Source organism: Morone saxatilis, unplaced genomic scaffold, assembly GCF_004916995.1.
Source record: "Morone saxatilis isolate NCDOM2014 unplaced genomic scaffold, NCSU_SB_2.0 Contig23, whole genome shotgun sequence".
In the NCBI taxonomy this organism is placed as follows: Eukaryota; Metazoa; Chordata; class Actinopteri; family Moronidae; genus Morone; species Morone saxatilis.
Window position 1 is genome coordinate 14,870,722 of NW_023339796.1, and position 25,256 is coordinate 14,895,977.

Sequence of the window (25,256 nt, forward strand, 5' to 3'; positions counted from 1 at the left end):
CTCTCTCAGCGCTCGCGGGGGCGCGCAGTCGGGAGCGAGTTTAAGGTGGCTGTGCAAAATGATTGACTGTGGTGCCTGGCGTTTACTCACAGCGGTGCAGCGAGAGAAATAAAAGGAAGGTAATTAGAGCCACAATCAGTTCTGCTTTAAAACAGACATTAATGTAAGACAGCCCCCCCCCCCTTTCCATGTAATTTAGGTCTACACCAGTTGCTGTAACAGTACAGGCTGTAGTCTATAAATGTGTCAGTTTGATTCATACCTGACTAATTAGGTGTTGTTAGAACAAATAGCAAGTAGCTATCAAACAGGTTATTTGTTTGCGAGAGGTGACACCTTATTATGGGATATTAACCTCAATGGTGTTGACCTGGATGACTTTATATTAACCTTTGGTTTCCAGAATTGTAAACCTGAAAAGTGACTGTGTTGCAGGAACAGAAACAGTAGCAGAATGTAAAGATGATAGTTGATTAATCAGCTCTTCAGTCTTTTCTTTTTTTTCTTTTTCTTAAAGCAAAAGTACCTCAAATTCACTGGTTCCAGCTTCTCAAATGCTCGTCCAGTGTGTAACATTTAGGGGGCCATTTCGGGGGCCTGACTCTTCGCGACTGCATCCTTTCCACGGTCTGTTTCATTTCGTGTCTATCCTCTCATCCATAGGATCCTTGTGTTTGCTTCTTCGAATGCGCTCTTTTCTCCGCCAGCCGGTGTATTTCATTCGGCTGCCCTGTTCGACCCGCCCTGTTTCTGGCGAGCCCCCATGGCCACAACACTGGCCAGTCCGCGGGGGTGTTTTTTGGCTGTTTTCGCGCCCTGTCGTATTTCACTACCCTTTACCCCGGCCTGTTCTCGTTCCGGTATCCAACTCACCAAGTGAGTGGTGTTCAGTTAGTTGCCTGTGCAACTTCCCCCCCTCGCAAATGTCACTCATTCGCACACTGATCCTTTAAATGACAGTAATAAGATAATAATGATATGATATAGATGTCAATTTTTATTAGATTTTTGACTGTCAGTCAAAGGAAGACTCTCAAAGACCATTTTATAGACCAAATAATGAATCGAGAAAGTAATCAGTAGCAGCCTCAGTAATTGTTCTCTGCAGCCGAGCAGAATCAACATCTCCAAACAAAGACTGTTTCCTAACAACAATGGCACTCACTTCGGACTGCCACTTTTAATAGTGCTTGTGATATTTATGAAAATGAGCACCCCTATTCCCAAATAATTGAGAATAAAGAAAAGTCAATGGTAGTATATACAATCTTGCAAGTTGCTGCAGAGACTTTAGCTTTAGAATATTAATTGGAGCTGTTGTACTCAAATGGGCTTTGTTCCTGGGTAGTGTTCTTAGTCCAGTATCGTTAAGTAAATATGCCTGTCTGCTCCCTCAATGATTGCTCACCACCATTCAATTAATTTTCTTTGGAGCAGCTCCAGTTTACACCGAGTGACCTTGCAAAGTTTGGTCTGGTTTCTGTTTCAGGTTTATATTTCTGTACTGGATATGAAGGAAGTATTTCAATTTGTTGTATCTCATGTATTCGTATTATATCAACGGCGGTCAGCATTTCTGTAGCAAATGTGTTATTTTTTGCTCGCATGAATCATCCTCTTTGTTTGGACAGTTTGTACTTAAAAAAAAGCAAATTTACAGCTCATCTTCCCTGCTTTAATCTGTGAATAAAAAGGATTTCAGATTCTGATGTAAATGTGTGCTTTGGACGCTGTATTGTGACTGCGAGGAGGAGGTGGGTGGGTGCTGGGGGGTTGCTGTAGCGGGTCGCCTTATGATGCAATGTTCTGGCAGCAGTGTTATGAAACGACATAAAGGCAGAGATTACTCAAACTAGGTTAGTGGAGCAGCCGAGCACAGAGCACCCACAGTCACTGATTCTTTTTCTGTCTCTCACCCACACAGAAAGACACTAGGCGCTCACAGTATTTTGTCTTTTCCTCTCCCAACCCTTTTCCTCTTCCTTGTTCTTTACATGTAATCTCAGATCTTTTTTATCTATACACTTCCTCATCTCTTGTGCTGCAGCCCTGAGTCCAACTGTTTGATGTTTTTATTCATGCACACATGTTCAAGTCTTAAATTTCTCTAGCCTTCTCTGCACAGTTTTTCCTGTCAGGTTTGTGTGTGTGCTGTTTTTCCCTCTCTCTCGCCCCATGCACAATCTCCTCTAAAGCCCCTCTGTTCTATGTCTCCCTTGACAACGGCAGTGACACTTTGACCTTAGCTCTTATGTAACCGCTGTGCAGCTCAGTTAGACAGCAGAGAAGGGAGCGAGAGGGAGTGGGATGAGGAAAAGGGCTTTCGGCATGGCTCGTATATGGCAGACATTTTGTTGTCTGATGATAAAGTAAGAGGTGAAAGAAGAAGGGGCAAGGAAGGGGAAGAGCTCAGAGCTGCGAGAAGCCGGAGGATTTTGGGAGGTTGCCAGCCAGCAGCATAACAGGATGAGGGAGCAGATTGGGGGGGGGGGGGGGGGTATTTACATCATAGACTGTGTGACAACACAGGTAAAAAAAACCCATGTCCACTTTGTCTAAATGCCTAAAATCTTTTTAAGGCCACAACCAACACGGCCATTGCATTGACAACCCTAATGGACAGAAATGATGTCTCAGCAATAGAAGCATTATGATTTCCAGTTTACACCTGCCAGGTTTTATTTTAGGCAGTCTGAGATAAAAATGCACTGCAAAAGAGTCTGTTTTCTAATAGGGAAGCACTGAAGGACAAAATCTCTTTAATTACTGTGCACAAGCAAATTCAAAATGGGAAGCACAGCTGCAGTACGTTAAGAGAGATACTTGTTGCTGTTACCATGACCAGTTACACTGTACAGACACTTGTAGACATCATCTAGATGTACAGAACAAATTACTTACAGTATGTTTGCATTTAGTAGGCTGATTTTCCCACCCACCCATGAATCCGTGCTTGTCGTCAACGCTTTGAATGTCGGGCAAGCAGGCGTTTTGTTGTTGTGCAGACGGTCTTGTTGTTAGGAACAGCATAAGGTTTCTCCTGATTCAGATCAAAGCCAGTGTAGCCTTGTGACTCCCCAGGGTTGAATTTAAAGGCCTCGCTCACATCAAAGAGTCTTTGTAGGGATGAGGGACCGACTGTAACTGATTGGCTGCACATGGTTTCAGTGGGGCCCCATGGCCAATCTCTCTGCCTTACCAGCATCAGCTCCTTACATTCCAGTCCATCTTTTCACACGCCATATTGTAAATTGTTTGCATCGATGCATATATATATATATATATGAACAGGGGTAATTTGAGCTACATCTACCATAGGTAACATTCACCACGTTGTGTCCTTTATTTCATCACTTTAACTCATTTGTACATCACACCCACAAAAGAGCAACAACACACGCATGCCCATACACAAGTACTGGACTGTGGCAGTCAGTTTGCTGGGATTATTTCTGGCTCCTGCCATCCACAGAGCTGTAATCCCTCATTCCCTCTTCCCTCATTCAGTTAATCTCCCTGTTCTCTCCTCTCTGGAGGCACCATTAATCCCCCCTCCCCTTTCTACAGCTATGGCTCTGTAATCTGTGAGCTGTGAGCTTTGCTGCGTCACTGGGTCAGTGTGTCAGATAGAGTACAAACACTGTTCCCTCCTGTCACAATCTACTCAACTTCCATCTCCATCTTTTCTATTTTTCATTCACCGTTCACTCTATCTTCCCGGCTCCTGTTACCACTCCACACTCTAGCACATCTGTTTCTTTTTCCACCCTCAGTTTCTCCTTATCAGTTTCATTTTTCATACATTGTACAACTCTACAGTTTGATAAAGACTGCAGAACAAATAATATGTGAGTTCAATTGCAGGTCATTAGGTAGAGATTCATCTCACTGAGCACTCACACTCCCCCAATTCACAGGCTTTACAGGAAGAGCACAGGCATACATTCGTGTAGTGTCCTTGGCCTGCCTTACACTCAATTACACCGCTATAAAATGAGCTATTGTGAAGTGTCTAGAAACGGTTCTTATGCCATTTATCACAGGACATTTGAACAAAATATTCAACACCTGTTTAGGAGGTTGAGCACAACCTGCACTGAAGTAAAACTTAAATGAAGCCTATAAAGGAGTTATCTCAGGGTCAAAACCTGACAAGGGGCCAAATTCATAATATGTATATTTTTAACCTGAGCCACTAAACAGCAGTTAAATTAGTATTTTCTGAGCATTTCCTACTGAGTGATAGGGTTATTTTACAGGACACATATCTGTATTTCTTTAAATCTCTGTACTCTTCACTCTGGTTTGAGGTGAGCGTGACTCATACTTATACTTCCGTAGACAATCAGGACCTAGCATCATTTGTCTGACGGCAGTTTGCGGATTGTTTGGTTATTTTCAGTCAAATGAGATCAGACTACACCTGCACAGAGGGGAGATTAGACACATTTTGAGTGTTTAATTCTTAGTAAATAGTACCTGAATGTGTTTTTAAACTTCTTATAAGCTTATTTTATTTATTTATTTATTCATGAATTTTATTGTTAAATAGAAATACATAAGATTTGAAACTGAATGTTCGGAAGCTTTGAGTTCAAATTTGACTCAATATGAACTGTATGAACTCTGTTTTCTGTTTTTTTTCAGTTTAATTATACTGCATCTAATATTTATGGCAGCAAATGCCTGCTTTCTGCTAACGCAATTACTGACATTGACTCCTCACATTTGCACAGTGGAACCACAGCATTTTACTATTAATGAACCCGAACATTCAGTGCCTATTCAAAGTCATGCTACAGTGTGTGCTGAACAGAGGAAGATTAGTTCTTCTCTATTTCCTCTGTACATAGTACACAATAGTCACATGACTTCTCTAAACCTGCACCACATACCAGCATGTCTTTTCGAAACAGGACAAATCCTTCTAAAATGTTGCTAAATTCAGCCTGGAAATGTTCTTCATGGCTGTTTGAGGATGTAAATCCCATGCTGACACACACACACACACACACACATGCACACACAGCGTAACACCATGTGTTTAAATCTCTATAGTATGTCCAGACTTGTCTTGACAAACACAATCAGCAGCAAATCTCTCATTCTGTCACTCACCGTTTCCATTTCACATCTCTCTTTCTTTGTTCCTGGCAAAGCAGGTTCAGCATCCACACCCACAGACACTTGAATAGAGGAAGAGCCTATATGGTGTTGACACATTGATTTTACTGAACATCTCATTAATACATTATCAAAACAAAAGACAGGCGTGATTGTTCAAGTGTGACCTCTGTCATAATCATCAAGGAGAGCCCTGGCTTTAACATGCATGTTTGCCTCAGTGTTGAAAAAACTGTGCAGCTTTGTCTATGTCAACATTAATATATGATGCATAAAACAAATATGTGCCATGTAAGGATGTGGTAAGAGTAACAGGAGGTTGCCACGGAAACTGGGCTGTGTTTATCTCCAATGTCAATCTGAGCATTGCCATGTGAACCTGACCCAGTTACACCCAAGTGAGTGTGACTGCACACACACGGATACACACATGTACATGCGATCACACATGGACACCAACTTATTGATGTTTCTATCTGCAGTGAACAAGGCCAGCGAGCACAGCGAGGTGAAAAAAGTTATTCTAGTATCCTGCACATTTTCTTCTACAGTCGCTATTCTCGCTTCCGCCTTGCATCAATTTGCTTCCTCCATCTTCGTCCTGATGATCTATATCTGTTATTCCCTTAGATCTTCTATTCCCTTTCATTTTTCATGCAAGACCAGAGCTCATTTTTATGTGTAATCCTCTAACTGCCTCAAATTATCTAACCAAGGAACAGCTGAAGAATTCATCAGCTAAAATCACTTGTCTTCCCCTGTACATCTGTGTTTTACTGTGCAGCTTTTGTTTGGTTTCTGAACAGGTTTATCACATTCACCACCCAGATTTTTCGCCTCAGACCATCTGTTTAACACATACAATTCACAGTGCATCCACCTATGTCACCTCAGATCGTTGTTTACCGGGATAAACGCTCTGTATTTGGAAATCATGCATGAGGTGAGGTGAGACTTGGTAATTCATTTCATATATAACCGCCCAGATGACTCATCGCAACACAGCCAGCAGAAACAGAGACATCTAGTGTTGGGATTGTGGTGTAACATGCTGGGCTTATGTAATACTTGGAGTTTGCTCTTTAGCATGCACATTTCATGGTATTCATTCATATTGTCAACAGACTGCACCGATGCACGATAGGTGCCACAAGTTGAGTTCATTTTATAGGGTTAAAAAACAACAGATGATTGTTGTCTATCATCTCCGCCACACACACACACACACACACACACATCAGCACACTGTAAGAGTTTGTTCCCAAAGCAAATGCTGTGACACATTATCTGATGGCTGCACTTGACTGCCCCTCCATGTGTCACAAGCACACGATCACAGATCGACAACCTCCACAAACATTATGCAATCCCAGAACATTATGTAATCTGTCATCACAACAAAAAGTTGGACCAAATCACTGAAACTCTGGCTGATGAGCAGATCCCTATGGTGCAGCTGATTCATCTAAGTTGACTGGCATCTATGAAAGTGCAAGCTGTCTTTGTTCAGCTGATATGTGTTTGCCGGATGTTGGATTTGGAGGATGCATCATTGTCACCAGTGGAGTGGAAGACAGTGCTGTTGGGTGTTTTTCAGATTCTGGAGGTAACAAGAGAGAAACAGGACTGTGCAGAAAGTCTGCATTGCGTCACAGCAGGGAGCAGAGAAAAAGGGAGAGAAAGGAGACAGGAGGGGGAGAGCAGGGGCACAGCGAGGAGAGAGAGGGGTGTGTCTTCACTGACCTAGTTAGAGCGATGGAAACCCCCCCACCCCACCCTTCTTCACCCACCCACCACCCCGCTTCACTACTGACGTGTAAAGGGCACTTTCAAACAGTACCAGACAGACAGGAATGAATGCAGGGAGGCAGGAAAGAGAGATAGCCAAGCGGTGAGAGGGGAATCAGGCAGGGGGGCAGACGAGAGTCAAGAAAAATGAGATCGACTAAGAAAGGCAGACAAATATATCCACAATGATATACCAGATCGGGGTAGATCTGGGAAATATCTCTGTGAAAACAGGATAAGCCTAAAGGGATTTAAAACAAATTAATGATAACAACAGAACGCATCCGAAATATGAGACCCCTTCATATCCTGTGCAATATTAGATTTCAGCCTTTATTTTCAGAGAATAACATCTTTGAAGCACAAAGCAGCTTTTAATAAAATCAGAACACCGCTAAGAAATGCAATAACTGAAAAAATACAAGCTGTAATTCCTAATAAACAGGATGTAATCTAACATTTCCTGTTCTTTTCAGGGTTCTTGTAGAAATATGAATTTTCAAGGCCATTGCGATGTAAGATGTGTTACTAGCATTAACATACTGCATTAATTACAGGGATTTCACTTCATTAAGCCACTGCCTCTGCAGGTCACATTCACACTAATGGCTCATTTACACATGCAGTTAGACCTAACCTTCAGTCTTTTCTTTAATAGGATGTTTGTTTCCCCCTCTGGCTTCAAATAGTCCACATTTCAGTTTGGAGGCCGCCGTTTAATGGAGCAAGCTGACTCTTTCGGCTTAAAGGGCATGCAAAGCTTTCCTGAAACCAAACTGTATGAACTAAAAATAGATTTAAATACATAAAACAACAAGTGAAAGGGCAACTTCATCCTCCAAACCTTTCTGCTCTGTCATCTGTTTTTGTGTCATGTATTCTCAACTGTTCCGTTTAGTCTGTCCAAACCTTTTTCCAGATCACATTTTCAGATTTCCATTCCTCCCCCTCCCCTTTTTTAAAAGGCCGTCAGTCGTTCACTGAGTTTGTTTCTTTCCGTCAATCTTTTCTTTCTTTTGTTCAATGAACCTTCAGCCCTGTATGTTGTTGCTGAAGTCCTCGTCTTCAGTGACAAACTGAAGACTGAGGTTGGTGTATCTCTACACTTTGCTCACCTCTTGAGTAGCCTACTTGGACAGCACTGGATTGTTGTAGTTGTAATAATTGACAAAACGAGTTGGTTTTGGGCCATCCAGACCACTTGTGTTCCAGTTTTAATCTTTATTACTACCATACAAAGAAACTCTAAACCTCTAATACAAATCAGTGTCCTCCCTCACCAAAACAGCCCCCTTTTACTCTCTTTAAAGTTGTTTATTCCTTTAAAACAAAGCTGTCCTTCTTTCCTTAACATTTAAGGCCATCATACAGAGACAACCATTGTATGCAATGTTGCCTGGAGCCAGAATGAGTAATGATTTTTAAATGTTCTTTGCATTTTCTCAACAACTCATTGTTTTTTCTTTTTTGTTGCAACCATGGCCTCATCTAAGGCCTGTGTCCTTCAAACTAGCACTCCTTTGCCCATCATTATCTGTCCTTGAGTACTCGAATATGTGTTGAACAGAGCCATTATGTATGAAAGGTTATGATGCAGACGATGACTCATCTGTGTGATCTTCCTCAAATCTGAATGACGTTCATGGTTATTGAGGAAAAGCAATTTCAGTGAATGTTGCATCATCCAGTCTGAGCGGCTTTTCTCTTGAATCATTCAGATGGTGTCGATCACAGAAACCGTATATGATACACGCTGAACATTATAAGGGACTACTTTTGAAACTGTACTTAATCAGTGTCCAGCATTTGTGCCACCAGACACTCAGCAGCTTAGTCACTCACGAATACACACCCTATGCCACAAACAAGTGAATCAGACCCCAGAAGACAAACAAGCACATAGAGACATAGTTACTGTAAGGAAAAACAAAGCATACCATAATAACTAGAGCAATGCACACAGACACACAAACACACACTGTGATTCTGTGAAGCTCAGTGTGGCTCCATTTCTAATTAAATGCCCATTAAGCAGGCCATCATTGTGCCACGTCTGGCTCGTGTGTGCAGCAGCCAGACCGGCCTGTGTCCAAGCCCCCCGTCTGTCCAATTGGATAGAAACACTTTGACAAAGACGTGTTGACAAAATAACAAAATAACAGGTCCCTGAGAGCTTCATGAAGGTACAGAAAGGCCTGCAGATGTCTTGATGATTTCTCAGTCTGTTTCAATTATCTGTGTCTTATTGAATCCAGAAACTTATTTACAAAGGATCTTTCATAAACAGAGGTTTAAGCCAGAGGCCTGAGGCTGTATTATTGTGACTGTCAGTTGTTGACGAGCTTAGGAGAAATTGCGGGCTATTTTTTTGCTCAATTGCTGTATGAAAATGGAAAATAAAGTGTGAGAAAAATTGTCTAGATGAGGGCTGATACTGACACACATTTCTACAAACAGAGCAAAGCATTAACCCATTTTTCCTTACAAAGCTGTTGAAGAGCGGAGAGTTTGTACTCGAGATCAGACCTTTTGCACAAGGACAAGATTTATTCTGCAATTTCCTTTTCCAGTCTGGCTTTGTCAGTGCCGCTCTCAACCTCCCTCTTCAACACTGAAATGATCACTTGGTAGGCAGATTTTGTTTTTGTTGACAAATGTCAATACAACTGCACCAACTAAAAATGACAAACTAACAAGGTGTGAGGTGGTAAGTGTACAAACATTTCTTCATACATTCACTATAACCACAGTACAAAATAAAAAAAACATTTGCATGTTTCCAACCACAAACAGCTGCATACATTTCCATTGCGGAAAAAAAAAAAGTGTGAGACATGTTGTGAGCCACTGTGGTTTAATTTTGCTGCTCTTCTAGCTGGAGCGGTACAGCTTTGGCCTTATGTCACAGAGAAGAGGAAATGATACAACCATAGCAGACATTCACACGATACTCTGTCTCTTTAAGACATACTGGTGTAGCTGCCTGTAAAATAAGTTCAGTAACAGCTCAAAGACCATTAGGTAAGTTTTGTTTTAATTTGTGTATGCTATACAAGACTTGTTGCATTGTTACAGTTTCTGTTATGAGACACTGAAGGATAAGTAAACACTACAGTAAGTAACTGGTATGATAACATAATATACAGTGTTGCATTTAGAAATAAAATTACAGAACTACAGTGAACTGAAGTGAAGTGTCATATAGGCTTTTTTTAAAATCTTGTTTTAAAACAATAATCATATGCACACTGAAACAGTTTTTGTTTGCTGTAATCATTCATTTTGTCCATACTGGCCATTAAGAGATCCTTTCAATCCACGGTCCACGGCCCTCATTTTGTTACGAAAATGTATTCTACGTCAAAACTAATAGCTGAGCTTTATCCTATGCCTGCTTTTTGTACTAAAAAAATGTAAGATACCCTATAGACTTCTGTAGCTTGCCTCTTATCTCTGCTTAAGACTAAATTAAGTGCTACGAGCATAACACACCAAAAGCTCTGATGGTGGTTCAAGTTGCATTGTGGTTAATGAAAGGGCTAGGTTTTGAAATGAAGAACAATGTGTGTAATAAAAAAAGATACATTTTGTTCATTGTGAAACCAACAACGTTATAGGAGCGTGATGTTAAATTGGTAGAGTACTCTTTTAACATGAGGAACGTTAAATGTGGGTATTGTTTTAAGGCATTGTTTTATTGTTTTATGTTCAGCTGTTTGGAGTTGCATCGCAGTTTTAACTCCTTTGTCTAAACTAACATACTAATATTTTTCACTCTGACACATGGCCACTTATTACAGAAGCATGTGCAGCAACACCACCGAGATCACCAACGTCACTTGCAGAGTGGATATCTTACAGGGTTTGGCTTACTGTCCTTTGTTTATCCTGGGTTTCCTTGTCAATGGTGCTGCTCTGCGGGCCTTTAGTGCCAAATGGGACTCCTGGACAGACACCCATGTCTACATTATTAACCTGGTAATAGCTGATTCTGCCCTCATCCTCTTCCTTCCCTTTCGGATCTTTGATGCCTTCTTCTGCCTGCCCAAGACTTACTTGTGTAGTTTACTATTGTCCATACATTACATCAATATGTATGCCAGCATCCTGACCACGGCGGCCATCAGTGTCCACCGCTACCTGGCTATAAGGTTCCCACTGCAGGCCAGATCATGGAGGAAGAAGAAAGAGACAGCTTTTGCTGTGTGTTTGCTCATTTGGGGACTTCTGGTGACAATATGTATTATATACCGAGAGCAGAACTATCCCGACAAGCTCTGGAACTGTTACGAAAGATGTAAAAATGTCCCACTTGATATAAAATTTATTTCAATTATGGTGTTTGTAGGCTTCCTCACTCCACTGCTTATCATTGTGTTCTGTTCAAGTCAGATCATATCTATTCTGTTAAAGGTGGATGACTGGTCAGGGGAAAAGAAAAGCACCATTGGCATAGTAACAGCAAACATGGTTGTGTTTTTCATCTGCTACACACCGATCCATGTTGGCTTTCTTGTCAACTACTTTGTCCCTCCACCTGAAAACTGGCAGGCTGTACCAGCACCTGCACATGTTTATTTACTTGTGTCTGAATGGATTGCTTCCACAAACTGTTGTTTTGATTCCATCAGCTACTATTTTTTATTGATGGGGTTTTATTCAAAGGCAGCGGAAGCACAATGAATTACTCTGTCTTTATAAACAGCATTTGTGTGTCATGTGTTTTTAGACTGTAAAATAAAGGATATTGTTAAAGGGGCACTCCACTGATTTTACACAATAAAGTTCTGAGAAGTGTGTTACATCAGATGTGGCTCTGCAGGGGGTTTTAAAAAATAACCCAAATTATGTCATGGCATAATCTTGGCTTGGGGCTCAGACACACCATTTTAAATATAAATCTGCATTACAAACTGAAGGTGTCGCATTTGAAAGAAATGTGAATAAGGAAGCAATAAAGGTCAAATAAAAGATGCATTATGGGAACTGTAGGATGTCGCTTGACACATTTTTAAATATCATTCGGTTTCTTGAGTTCCTGAACTTTATGGAAGTGCAACACAAAAACACTGGAGTGCCCCTTTAAATTCCAGCACAAGTAGCTGGCTAACTGATTGCAATGACTATTATTATGGCGTTTTTTGACTTTCTTTTGTTATTTATTCTTATATAATGTTAGCTATTATATTGTTTCCAGCCTTATTTCCCAGTTGGCTACCTGCACAGTTGATTTGTTAATGTAGGTATTTATTTTTTCAGTATTGTTAATAATGTCAGCATCTGTTACCTCTGGCTTGGTGTAAAGTTGCTGTACAAACTTTTCAGCTGCTTTACGGATGTTCGTGGCTTATTGTCTGTGTATGTTTTGTGTTATAAATAACTGTCATGCAACTCAACCTTTTGTTGACCTTATTGCTCTCTGTGTGATGTTCAAAGCGTTAAATAAAAGCCGAAGAACAAAGGATATTCTCACCTCTGCATCAGACCTGTCAACAAAACCACAGTCTATATCGAACTGAGCAACACAGACGGTATCAAGTCAATGCACAGTAGGGGAGTTGAAGCCTTTCACTCCCTCACAGAAGCTTTACATAAATGAAGGCCAGTGTCCAGCTCCCTCTTGTGGTAAGTAAAGTAAATGCTTGAAAGATTTTCCACTGTCTGTCTGCTCTGTAGCTGCCTGTTGTGAAGTTTCCAACTGACAATCTGATGACAAATGTGTCTAATTTACAGAAAACAAACTGCAATAATGATAAACACATTACACATATTGCCGTGAAGCAATAGAGTTGCATTCGTAAATGTGTGTATACGTGTGGGCACGTGTATAATGATATGCATTTATTTCAATGAGTGCATTCAGAACCACACACGACAACATTAGCAGTCAATTATATAATGCCATTTAATAGCAGTACTCCAAAGATTGATGGATATTATAACAGCAGTATCTTAGCAACTGCAAAAACTCAGCAGGCATCAGTCAAATGAGAAGGCTCAGTTCTGGCTGAGATCAGGCCTGCGACTCTACTCTAATAACAGGAGACAGCTGAACTCAGCAGTCATCCAAAGTCACGTAAATACTGTACATACATCTTATTCACAGCATTGTCACCGAGAAAAAGAAAAAGAATAATAAAAAAAAAAACCTCACACTTCAAACACAGTCCTGTCTCAGAAGAGCATGAATGATCCCCCCAAAACCAAACTGATACACTATACCTTCGGGATGATTATTTACACTATTCACAAATGATACAGAACAGCTCCTTCTGAAAATGCAATAAAAAAAAAGAAAAGAAAAAAGAAAAGTTTTTGTGCTTTTCTTTATTACTGCACAGTATAATGACTATAAACAACAAAACAAAGAATGAGTACATTCATTCACTCAGGATGTTGACAAGTATTTTCAAGATCCTCCAGTATGGCAGTTGGTTGGCAATGAGAGACAGATGATCACAAGACTGCAGAACAAGACAAAAAGAGTCCAGAATCAGTACAGATGTTACACAAAATGAGATACACAGTGTCCCCTCACAGCATTTCAGTCCATTTGAAGGTTTGCTTATGAACTACTTATAAATCATTATTATTACATATCGGCTATCCTGAAATAAACACAGTTCATATCATGGTATCAGTAACTACATTACAGTATAATCATAAAGGGCATGACAAAGTGTCTGTATTCATTCTTACATATTTACAGTATATAAGTATGGCATGTTGTGTCAAAGTAGTTTATAAACAGACCCTCAAACACTGTTAGGAGCTGAAAAAAATTATTTCAACAGTACAAGCCGACATCTAAATAAAAAAATAAAACATTCAGCATGTAAGGTCAAAGGCATACATATCACAAGTATACTGCAATAAGGGAAGTCTCCAACACCACAGTACACAAGGTGCACTGCAGACTGAAATGGTCTTCATGGCACTTTAAAACAAGTTTTCTCTCCATTTTTTTTGCTTCGGTAATTAGGCATCAGTAAATCATTCATAACTTGGTTTTGGCACACATGTAAAAAAAAAAGAAAAAAGGACACTGGTAATATTTAGTGTCTTGGTGATTTTAATCTTGGAGCAGGTTGATAAGAAACTTATATAAAAACAGATTTTCATACATTAATAGTTATAACGATGTGATAAATGTTTATTTTTGTTTGCAAGCTAGTGCCTGATATCATTTTTTTGGAGTTACTGTTTGTCTTACATTATCATTTTTATCTAAATTAAGTTTACTATGTACAGATAAACCATATATTGCTGCTCACTGCGAGGTCAGCACAAGCCAGCATTCATTTGTCACCCACTGACTGCGACTGAGAGTGAAAATCAAGTCATCTGGTCAGTTATAGCAAACTCTCACTGGTTTCCACAGTTGTTGTTGTTGTTGGTGCACCTCATTTCATCAAGTCCTACTTGCTTTTTGCTTCTGTCTTCTTTATCTTGTCTCTGTTTTTATGACTTCAACCTCCTCACTAACACACTTAAACCATGTTGTGTTGATATAAACGTCGACCATTTCGTGGCACTGGACACTTTCATGGGCTGAATATATAGTCCCATTTGCCTGCTGGAAACATTTCCATTAGCCCTATTGGCTCTGAGTTAAGCCAGGGGTTTCAATCATCACCACTGTAACTGTCACTTTGTTCTGTATCACATCTGTGGGACCTTGACCCACTGTGGGCTTAAGGGGAAATTTTGCCCAATAAAACCAGATTGTGTTCTATAATGCAGCATTAATGAATGTGTGTGTGTGTAAAAACCCCTAAGGTGACAGTGAAGGACAAGGTGTTCATATATTGCAGTGCATTTACTTTAAATTCTCTAAAACACCTCTCTTTCTTCCTTCCTTTCTTTCTGTCCCGCAGTGTCAGTCTAGTGCTCTGGTGCAATCTCCCCAGACGTCCACATGGAATTATTGGTCATTAAAGAGTACATGGAGTGTAAGGAGGCAAACGAATAGAGCAATGGACGGCTGGAATGCCGTCATTACACAGAGCATGCGGTTGGCAGAAATAGTGCTGACATTTCAGTCCTGCACTCTGCTCTCCAAAGATGTGAGTTATGGTCCTATATCCCTATGAGACAGGTTAGAGGCATTTGGCACACACATCGTGCTTCTCGTACACGTAGAATACTAAATACCCTCCATCACCTGTACAAAAACATGTATGCATCTACTGTATGTGTGCAGCAAAGAGGAAGAGAGAGAAAGAGAAGAAGGATTTCGTGTTTCCTCGTCATCCATTAGATTTGTGTTTACAGTCGGAATGACTTGTCTGATGAGTCACTTCCAGCTTCAGATACTTTTACGATGTTCAGAATTTGCAATTTCACTTCAAGTGCCTAGTTGGCAATCAGACCAACAGGTAATAGAGTGGAGAACAGATGGGTGGCAGTCTTGTTAATGTTATCCAAGAGGGAAAAGGCACCCCAGTCCTGCAGCAGTATTTGACTGACACTGCAGCCTCAGTTAATCTGCACAGAGAAGGCATCCTCTAAGTGCCATGTCCATCTTTGTCTCTGTCCATAACCTCGCAGCCCCCCATTCTCCTTTCTTTCTTTCTCTTCTTTCTGTCTTTCCCCTCCATCCTTTCTCCTCCCTCTTCCTGCTGCCGCCGAGTAGCAGGAGAGACTCTGCAATGCAGACACAGCAACAACCTCAGTCCATCTGACCAATTAGTGTGAGCCAGGATATGAGTGGCAGACCCAGCAGCCAGTCATAATGAGAGACTCATCATGGGGGTGAAAGTGGGGGTTGCCTGAGAGACTGACAGAAGAGATCCAAGGGGCTGAATGACAAATAAAGATGTAGGGAAAAAGAGAGGGCAAGGGAGAAAGAGGGATGGATAGAATGAGTGGGGGAAGAGAAAAGAGAGATCTGTATGTAAACAAAACAGAGAGCTCAGGACATGGAAAAGCTCCCGTCATCTTCATTTCCTCAAAAGTCACTGGCCAGCCTGAGTCCTGTCACTGCAGTTCTTCTTACTCATCAGCTGGCTGAGATCCACCAGCTCGCCCAGCTCTCCTCGCTCCAGGGCCCCTCTCAGCAGAGCCCTGGTCAGCCCCGGGGTGTGTTGCTGGGACACGTAAGCCTGGCCACTGGGAGCAGGCATGGAGGGTGGAGGCAGAGGGACGGGGACCATGCCATGACTGCTGAGGATGTATCCTTCCGGGGCTGGCCAGCGCAAAGGCAGCGGCTCGCCATACTCCATGGGGGCGCTGGGTGCTGAGACCACCCTCCGGCGCTCGGGCGAGTCCTGGGGTGTCATGGGGTATACATATTCTCCTGCAGACTTCCTGAGAGGGGCTTTGGGCGTCCCCTTTATTCCCTTTTCTTGCTTGCTCAGGCAGACATAGTGCTGGCGTGGTGTGTCATTCCCCCGGCCCTCACCATTGTGTCTCCCGCCTCCCCCCTGCTGGAAGAGTCTGGTGGTCAGGTAGACGGAGGGGGGCATGCGGCAGGGCGAACCCAGACCCACAGAGCCACCCCCGAGGTACGTCTGGCTGGTGTCCCACCCTCCAGAGTTGGAGTCAGACAGTCGTAGACCTCTGCGTTTCTGCTGGGGTGTGTGCTCGGGCGTTGGCAGGAAACCGGGGTCGAGCTCTCCGGACTTCACCCAGCCGTTGGGCATGACAAACAGGGTTTCCCCACCCTGAGAGCAGGGGCGCTCGCCACCTCCCTGCCGCGTCACGCTGAGCACGGAGCCCCCCATTCCTCCGCCATTACTCAGCAGGCCTCTTTCGCGCCGCTGGATGGAGGATTGGGAGGTGTTGCCGTGACGACGGTTGGCAGGCTTGTGGGCCATGATCCAGCAGACGGCGAGGCCGGAGAGCGCCGCCCCGATGGTGAAGGCAGAAACCGCAGATGCCACAAGCAGGTTGAGGGAGACCAAGCTCTCCGGTTCAATCAGCAAACTCTGCTGCAGAATTCCTGAAGATTAAGAGACACAATTATGAAGATGACATTTAGTGGAACAGTACAATGGACATCCTCTCTCAACGTCTGTCCACAGGGTGCAGTTTAAAATTATGATTATTATTACATATAGTGCTATTCTGCTACTGCTACTTAGCGCTTTCCCCCTTACAAGACATAATGTATCATAATAAATCAATAACTACAATAACACTCATAAGTGGTGATTGTCGTGTTGAGCATTATACGATTACTTTCTGCGATGATTATCTTTAAAAAGAGCTCCTCTCCAGTCTGGCCTTGAGGCTCCACAGGCTCCGGGTTTAGAGAGGCCTGCACTTGTCATCAGCACAGCTCAGACCACAGCAGCTGACTCTCCTTTTCTCCTCTCCTCACACTTTCCATCCTGCAGCCTGGTAAGAGAGTCTCTCCTCGCAGCATACCATTACCTCAGTGTTTCCACCCAGCTCTAATCACTCCCATCTGCAGACACAGCAGCACATGCCTGTCTCTGGCTCGGGCCTCTGCTGCGCTTTCACGGCTTGGAGTCTGTCAGTGTCTGTAGCCTGGCATCACTGACTTCTAATGCTATCGGTTTCAGAGAGCAGGATAAAAACTAGAAGCCCATATATCAGTTTAAAACATTTTAGTGCGATGAGGGCTTGGAATGTGTTTCTTTTTCTGTCGTCTTTTGGGAATTCAGACCTAGCCAAATGGATTTTATGACTTTGAAACTGGCCTAAAACAGGAGGAACAGTTCAGAAAGAATCTGCTGGAAAGGAAATTACTTTTTTGGGGGGTTTCCATTGACTTTGTGAATTTCAGAGCAAGGTTCAAAGAGGTCCTCTCTGGCTGCAGTGCTGCAGTGACATCTGAGCCTCTCAACAGAAGTGACATCAGTATTTTATGCTAAGTTATTTCTAGATTGCTCACTGGCTACACTCGGTCATTCCTCTCTCAGATGTTTAGCTTTGAGAGAACAAAGCCTTGTAAGCAGGAGGATGTTACACTTCCTATCGTGCAGTCTTGTGGTATTGTCTATGTCTCACATCCTCCCTAATTAAACTGTCTCACACTGGGAGCGTTTTGACCTGTAGGAAGTGAGGCTGAAACCAAAATCCCAGTTCCACTCCCACCTGATTCAGCTCTGACAAAGAACACCAAAACATTCAGTTGCTAATATCAAGGTTGAATTGATCTTGCTGAGCTGGGGAGGAAATCACATTACACCCCGGATAATTACAATGTGCTAAATTACAGAAATTGTTGCAAATATTCCCTCACTTGGTAATATCAGAGGGTTTTCTTTTTTCGGAACAAAATGTTCGATGACAAGTAGACAGGTGTAATGAGGGAATGAGCCACTAGGCGGAGCCTGCCCTCAGTCCACCATACACAGCCACAAGCATCCATGTCATAGTGCTGCAACCTACCATCACAGTCTCCTAGATGGGAGGTGGTGTTTCCATATTCCACATCTTGTTGAAAAGGTAGCCTGCAGTCACACAGAGATCAGAGGCTTCAGTATTTCTCTTCATATACAAACAGCACACAGCAGGAAGTATGTTATTGTGTCCCTAACTCATTTTACCGGTATACAGTTACAGGATCTCTCATAGTAATATGTAATGAATGTCTAACAGAAAAAACATACCTGGTTGAAAATAACTCATAAATGATAACAATTGACTTTTTATATGAACATGCTCATATTTGCACAGAATATTTGACATGAACGAGGGAATTTGTTCATAATAATCAATTAATTGATATGGCATGTACTGACGTGTCATCCAGTGTAATGGGATACGCTATTGATCTCATTATTGATTTTCTCTTTTTGCTTGCCACCCATCAGGGAGGTCGGAGGTCAGGGTCAGCCATACAGGTGGTGATGGAGCTATAAGTAGGAATTGTGATACCACGTACAATGTTTGACTTTAATACAGTATTACAGTAATTGCTGATATTAATACTTAATATTGTTTATGGGAATGTGAAATTATAAAGGATAATAATAGTAATAATAATAGTAATTCTTTTGAAATTATCAGTTAATATGTATTTAGTACTGGAAATTAAGCTACATTAAATGCACCCACTTAACGTTTCTGGCTTAATTAGCTTACAAAATGCAATACATGTAATACACAAAATTAATACAAAAACAAAAAATTATATGAACTTTTATGTATTCATAACGATTTAATCTAATATATTTAAAAACAGCCCTTTATTTACCAGCTTTAATTAACTCATTTATATAGTTTCATAGGTACGGTGAGTAGTGGATTTACATTCACAGTACAACCACAGTCACTGAGCAGCTCCACCAGAGTGGTTAGGGTTAATGGCCTTACTCAAGAGAGGGGCAAGTGCTGTTTTCCACTTTCCCCACCCAAATTTATCCTGACGGTCCAGGGGATTGAACCAGCAACCTTTCTAATGACAAGCTCACTTCTCTAACCTTTAGGCCACCACTGCCCCAACAGTTTAATTTTTAACTACTATGCAATGTGTCACTGTCCACTTTATTTCTGTACCGTCTGTGTCTTTTGTCGTCTTACATGTTCATACATCACCTTGAGGGGCAATTGTGGAATAAATTAAAGTCTGTGCAGACACAGGGGTTAAATCCACGTCTCCCAAACTACAAGAACATGCTCATAGCATTTATTCTCCTTATTTTACATTATTAAGTGAAATATGAATTAGACATTAGCTTAGTTGCCAGACCTTGTCCAAGTACATCATAATGTTGCAACTTAGGCCAAATAAAACTCTCGCCACACACAGCAACTCATCCTGAGTCTGCAGACAGCAGGTCGGCAGAGATAGGAAACTGTTCACATGCTGGTGTGTATGTGTGTGTGTTGTCCTCACCGTGTGCCTGGTCTCAGGAAGGAGCAGGTGCTGCCTCTGGTCCAGCCACAGTATGGGTCCCTGGAGGCTAGACAACTCCTGCACACACACCAATGAAAATATAAAATGCTGACCTGATTCTTACAGCCACCATTTTGGCCATTTTAGCAGTAAAACTCTCTCTAGGAAACTTAGAGAAAGTTACCTATCAAATTACGGAACAACTATGGATTTAGCAGGGAATTTATGTAGCTTACTTTCTAGTTGGTTAATAAAGTAACAAGTTATGTAAAATCAGAAATACTGTATGCCCCTATGGACTCGAGATTTATCTGTGGTGTGTTTTGAAATGTAATATGCGGAGGACCTGTGAAATGCTAAATCCTCATCTTGTATTCATTTTCATACAGCAGTCACACATATTGTATCAAGTTGCTACTTGTTCTCAGCTTCCTGTACCCAAGTGTGATATATGGCTGCTGTGGAACTCCTGTTCACAGTGCGGAGTTCTGCTTCTGATCTTCCCCATATGTGCGGTAATAAACCAATGCCTTCTTGGTATTCATAATGAATCACGATGTTGCGTCAAGTTGAATACAATTTCCCAAGAGGATACTCTTTTTATTTAAAAATATATGCTAAACCAAACAAGATAGCTGTGGTTTAACGAGCACATATGCCATCTACCAAATGCTGACCGAAACAAAAACAGAACTGCAAATGTTATGGGGATGACTAAAGTAACAGGGAGAAAGCAGAGACGAATCAAAACTTGGCCAGTAAGCAGTACCTTGGCTAATAGCCACAACTACATTCAAACTGACCTAATTATCAGAAAGAAGAAACACTGAGGGGAAGGAAAATACTCTCCAAGACAAAAACAATGTGTGTCGCTTACTTCATGCAGCGTGAGTGCAGGTGGCAGCGAGATGTGGGCACTCGGACCAGACAGGAGGGGAAGGCCAGCAGCAGAGTGTGGCTCGTCCGGTCCAACGACAGAGACAAGAGCTGACGAGCCTGAGGAGAGTCCTCGCCACACCTGGAGACAGCGAGACACACAAGTGTGAAGACAGGAGGCAGAGGGTAAGGAGCCAGCAGAGGGAGGTCAATGTACTCTTTTTGGCCTCGCATCAGTCTGTGACGGGGTCAAAGGCCTCATCTGTTGGTACTTTAACACAGACAACCCAGTGCCCTAACCCTCGTACGACTGGTCACAACATCAGCAGAGTAGGGTTTTATCTAGGCCTGAGCAGACTCCAAAGCTGTATGGTGAGAGGAAATAAACTCTCTTTTGTGTTAGCTGCCAGTGGAGGAAGCCAAAACCCCTATTTTTCTGCCACAATTTTTTGATGGTCAGGTTTTTTACAGTAACACACAAACTAACATAAGAATTAAATCTGAGCTGCTTGTTGGATGACATTAAAACATGAACAGTTTGTATAAGTTATGATCGATTAAAAAACAAACAATATGCTTATTTCATCAATAACTCAAATAGAGCTGAAATTTTTAGTTGGTTAATCAATCAGAACAGCTCAAGATGATGGATGACACGTAACAAAGGTCCACAGGTCGGACTCGAGCCCGTGGTTGCTGCAGCAAGGAATTAGCCTTAGTACATGGGGCGCAAGCTCTACCAGCTGAGCTACCCCCCTGGTAGCCCAGACTAAATGGTTATTATTAGAATAATTAAGTGAATAATTGTCACATTAAGTGACAATAAAAATAATCATAAATTGCAACAATGAAATCACAGTCTTTAAATATAAATGCAAATATACCTAGAATAGATAAGGTAGGTCAAATAAATAACTGAGTAAGCTCTGCACTTCAATGTTAAAATAAAATATTTAAAATAAGTGTAATTGAAAAAAGCACTGCTGCTCTCCAGTTCTCAAATGGAGGCAGGCAACATGGGACCTACTCTACCTGGAGCAAAATGCCATAATGTATAATTTACTGGAGATTAAGGACTAATAAGTCTTGGCTCCTACTTACTTCTCTGGGTTGAATCCTTCCACCTCCTCTAGAAACACACTGCTGTGGGAGACAGAATCTCCACTGGGAACCATTAGAAACTTGAGGATGGTTCCTCGCGTCGAACCCAGAAACAAGACTGTACGGTTCTTATGGGGACCGGCTTCTGTGTCCACCACCATGGCTGTCAGCTGGTAGCTAGATAGATTATAGATAGATAGTGAATACATGTTTTTTTTTTAATGTAAATCTGCATGGGTGCTATCAAACAACTGAGTCAGTATGTGTACCGTCCCATAGTCTTGACCACCCAGGGTCTGTGCCCCAATAGTGGAACGGTCTCATCCATCAGCGGGTGGGTCTTCACAAAGTTCAGCACCTCATCTGGCAGCGTGGTGGAGGAGCTAAATCTGGATCCCTGCACTGCACATCCCCCGGGTCTGCAGACGGAGAAAGAAAGAGAACCAGAAAAAGTGAGCACTGAAGAACAGATAGATAGTAAAGAGAGACATAGTTTAGTCCAGAGAGAGCAAGAGGAAAAGAGCCAGAGGACTTCTCTTTGTGGCTGCTGGAGGCTGTTTTAGAATATTTGCTGAATAGTAGTGAAGTTGCTGTATGACTGACAGTTGGAGCTTATAGCGAGAGGGAGTAAGTGGACTATATGTGAAACAGATGCTCAGGACAGCAGCACTGCAGCATTCTGCCCAAGTTCTGCTCACATACACTTTGCATAACAATACCTCGGTTTAGGCACTGCCTCATCCGGTACAGGAGTCCAAATAGACTCTGGGGATTTCTGCTCTTTAAACCGGCCCTCGAACACATGAGCCAGCTGCTGCATGTCAAACACACACACCGCAGAGCCAGGTATGCTAGCAGAGAAAAGAAGACAGTTGATGAGAACAAAATAATGTTTGCTTCTCTGTGTGCATGTTGTGTTGCATCTCTGTACCTGTTTGGAGGTGTGGAGAAGAGACCCAGGATGACGTCTCGTCCCTGCATGTGGATGATGCCACTCGTGGCGTGTAAGAGGTTGAAGTAAAAGTGTGAATCTCCTGGGACGGAACAGTTGAGCCGTGCCTTCAGAAATGTGGTCCACTGTTTCTCGAGGACACGCTGAGAGCCACCCAGGTCCGCCTTGCACACACGAGCCACGCGGGACACCATCACCTGGAATAAAAAGAGCAAGGTTCAGCAAAATGGAGGGATAATAGAATAAAAGAAGAAGAGAGAGGGAGAAAGAAAGAAAGACCTTCTCTAGATGATGAAACTCCATGGCCATCTCTCTGAAGAAGAAATAAATATGAGGCCCCCACTCCATGGAGCTCACAAAGTAGGGTTCTGAAAATTAATAAGAGAAAAACTGTCAGACAAACAAACACACACTCGCACATACAGAACAGTGGCGGTGCAGGGCCTGGGGTCAAACGTAATGCTCCACAGTCCCTGACATGACGCTGTAATAACAGTCACATCCACATGGACGACTGCTGTCCACCGGCCTCGCTCATTTAGTATTCATGTCCTGTTTAATTTATCATCATAGACAAGAGGATTCACATTATTGATCATTTATTCATCCAGCACTGTTCCAGCTTTGACCTGCCCCGGCTTGTGTTTTTTCTCCATGAAAAAAAGGATTCAGTCTCGTTAAAGTCCTGAATCTGTAGAGTCTAACTAACCTCAGTACATCACTCTGTCTGAGCCTGTTCCAGTTATAATGAAGCTATTAAATGTAGGCCTAATCATGTTTGGTTTCCCTCAATGTAGCTTATTATTTGGCACCCCAAAATCATCTCACTCACCTCATAAGCCACTCATGAAAAGACAGCCTTGTCCATTTAATTTCCTTTTAGTGAACTACTGAAGATAATGGCGATGGTTTCTTTTATTTGCTTCCTGACTGTCTATTGAAGGTGTCTGGCTCTGAAGGGTCATTTATGCGTCTGTTTCTAAAAGTACCTCTGAACCATTTGGAGTCGTGTTTGACTGTGCGGAGGGCGGGGCTGTCGCCGAGGCTACGATAGATCACTGCGTCGATGGCCAGGAAGTCTGTCACAGTGCCGGTAAAGAGACTTCCATCTGAAAGTGAGAGAGAGATGCACAGAAAGAGAAAATGAGGAGATTAGGAAGAAGAGGAAGATACAGATGGAGAGATAGCACAAGGTCAGGAAGATTAAAACCAAACAAGCAATGCACCGAGAGGTCTGACTATAAATCATTTGTAAAGGTAAACACAAGGGCACAGATGTTTCAGTGCCTGGAGCTGAAAACTGAGTCTGATGTCTGCTAGAAACCCTGAATTTTTCATCTTTAGTGTGCAAACACAAAATACTACCTGCAAATAAAGCCACATTGGCATGCCGTGGATCATATGGGCAACGTGCCATCCCACTGACAGGCTCTCCCACCATTTCTAGAGTGTCTCTCTGCAACAGGAAAAAAATATATAGATAAATAAACTGGCGGATACACAGAGAATGACCAGACTGACGGATAGATGGACACTAACAGTGTAGTTGGCACACAGCGGGTTGAAGGCGTTTGTTCCACATACAAACAGGCCACCATGTTGGCTGAGTAAGACCTTGATGAAATTACGGCACTCGCCCTGTAGAAAAAAAAAGAAATTATTTAAAAGGAGGAGAAAATCACAAGTGTAGGGTAATGTAAAAAAGGCAGTTTTGAACCAAAGCTAAGCCTGAAACTACCAGTCAGAGTGGGAAGACTGCCAGCGTGAAGTATGAAAAATGCAGCTTAAAACAATCCTTAGAGGAAATAACACCCTCAGACACACTCTATCGGGAAGAACAATAGGACGGGGACTTTACAGCTGTCTTCAAAGTGGAGGCTGTTGATTAAGATGATAACTAAAGCTGCTACCGCTGAATCTGAAACTGGATGACACAGGTCAGCTCCTCTCTTCCTTTGTGATCGTACAACAGTGTCTGATGACACGAAGTATAAAATAATAAACCTGTGTAGGTTGATGATTTGTTCAGTGCATCTTGACTTGCTTGCTGTATGTGTGACTAAGTGACTAAGTGAACTCATGTTTTGTTGGAGGAATATTTTGCATAGAATAACGTAATTTTATTGTTTGACACAATCTGTATCACAGGCTGTGTTTGAACTGCGCAGGGATTATTTCTGTTCAAATGAAACTAGCAGGCAAAACAATTTTGCCATTCAAATGTGGAATTTTCCTCCTGATCATATATTGGTCATATACAGCAAGAAATTAGTGTATTTCCAAAAAATTATTCCTTCAACAACATTAATAATGAATGCATTATATTCAGATGTTTCACTTCAGTTCAGTAGGTACTGCTGGCCCACTGGCACACCTGAATGGAACAGGGCCATCGTTATTACGTTAAAACATCCACCTGTGCTTTCTATGCTATGACATTTCAAAATGTCTGCGGGAAAAAATTCTATTTTTGGACTGTAATAGCTTTACCTAGGTGATGCTGCACACTTACCTATATATGCTATGAGACTGTAAAGTATTAGGACTGTTCTAGTATCTGTTCTACTGTCACATTTTCCACAGTTATGTATATATATATATATA

General features: G+C 42.0%; 1 protein-coding gene across 1 annotated transcript in view; it reads right to left on the bottom strand.

The window, feature by feature from the left end:
• Nucleotides 1-12,818: 12,818 nt before the first annotated feature.
• Nucleotides 12,819-25,256, bottom strand: part of LOC118334653 (semaphorin-6B-like) — a 29,936-nt gene continuing 17,498 nt past the window's right edge. Inside the window, exons 6-17 of the mRNA XM_035670662.1 lie at nucleotides 24,192-24,290; nucleotides 24,018-24,108; nucleotides 23,642-23,761; nucleotides 22,932-23,020; nucleotides 22,632-22,849; nucleotides 22,420-22,551; nucleotides 21,970-22,119; nucleotides 21,701-21,877; nucleotides 20,601-20,741; nucleotides 19,724-19,801; nucleotides 18,274-18,335; nucleotides 12,819-16,855 (exon numbers count right to left, since the gene is read on the bottom strand). Of these exons, the coding sequence (XP_035526555.1) occupies nucleotides 15,870-16,855; nucleotides 18,274-18,335; nucleotides 19,724-19,801; nucleotides 20,601-20,741; nucleotides 21,701-21,877; nucleotides 21,970-22,119; nucleotides 22,420-22,551; nucleotides 22,632-22,849; nucleotides 22,932-23,020; nucleotides 23,642-23,761; nucleotides 24,018-24,108; nucleotides 24,192-24,290 (2,343 nt within the window). The 3' untranslated portion in view covers nucleotides 12,819-15,869. The remainder of the gene's footprint in view (nucleotides 16,856-18,273; nucleotides 18,336-19,723; nucleotides 19,802-20,600; nucleotides 20,742-21,700; nucleotides 21,878-21,969; nucleotides 22,120-22,419; nucleotides 22,552-22,631; nucleotides 22,850-22,931; nucleotides 23,021-23,641; nucleotides 23,762-24,017; nucleotides 24,109-24,191; nucleotides 24,291-25,256) is intronic.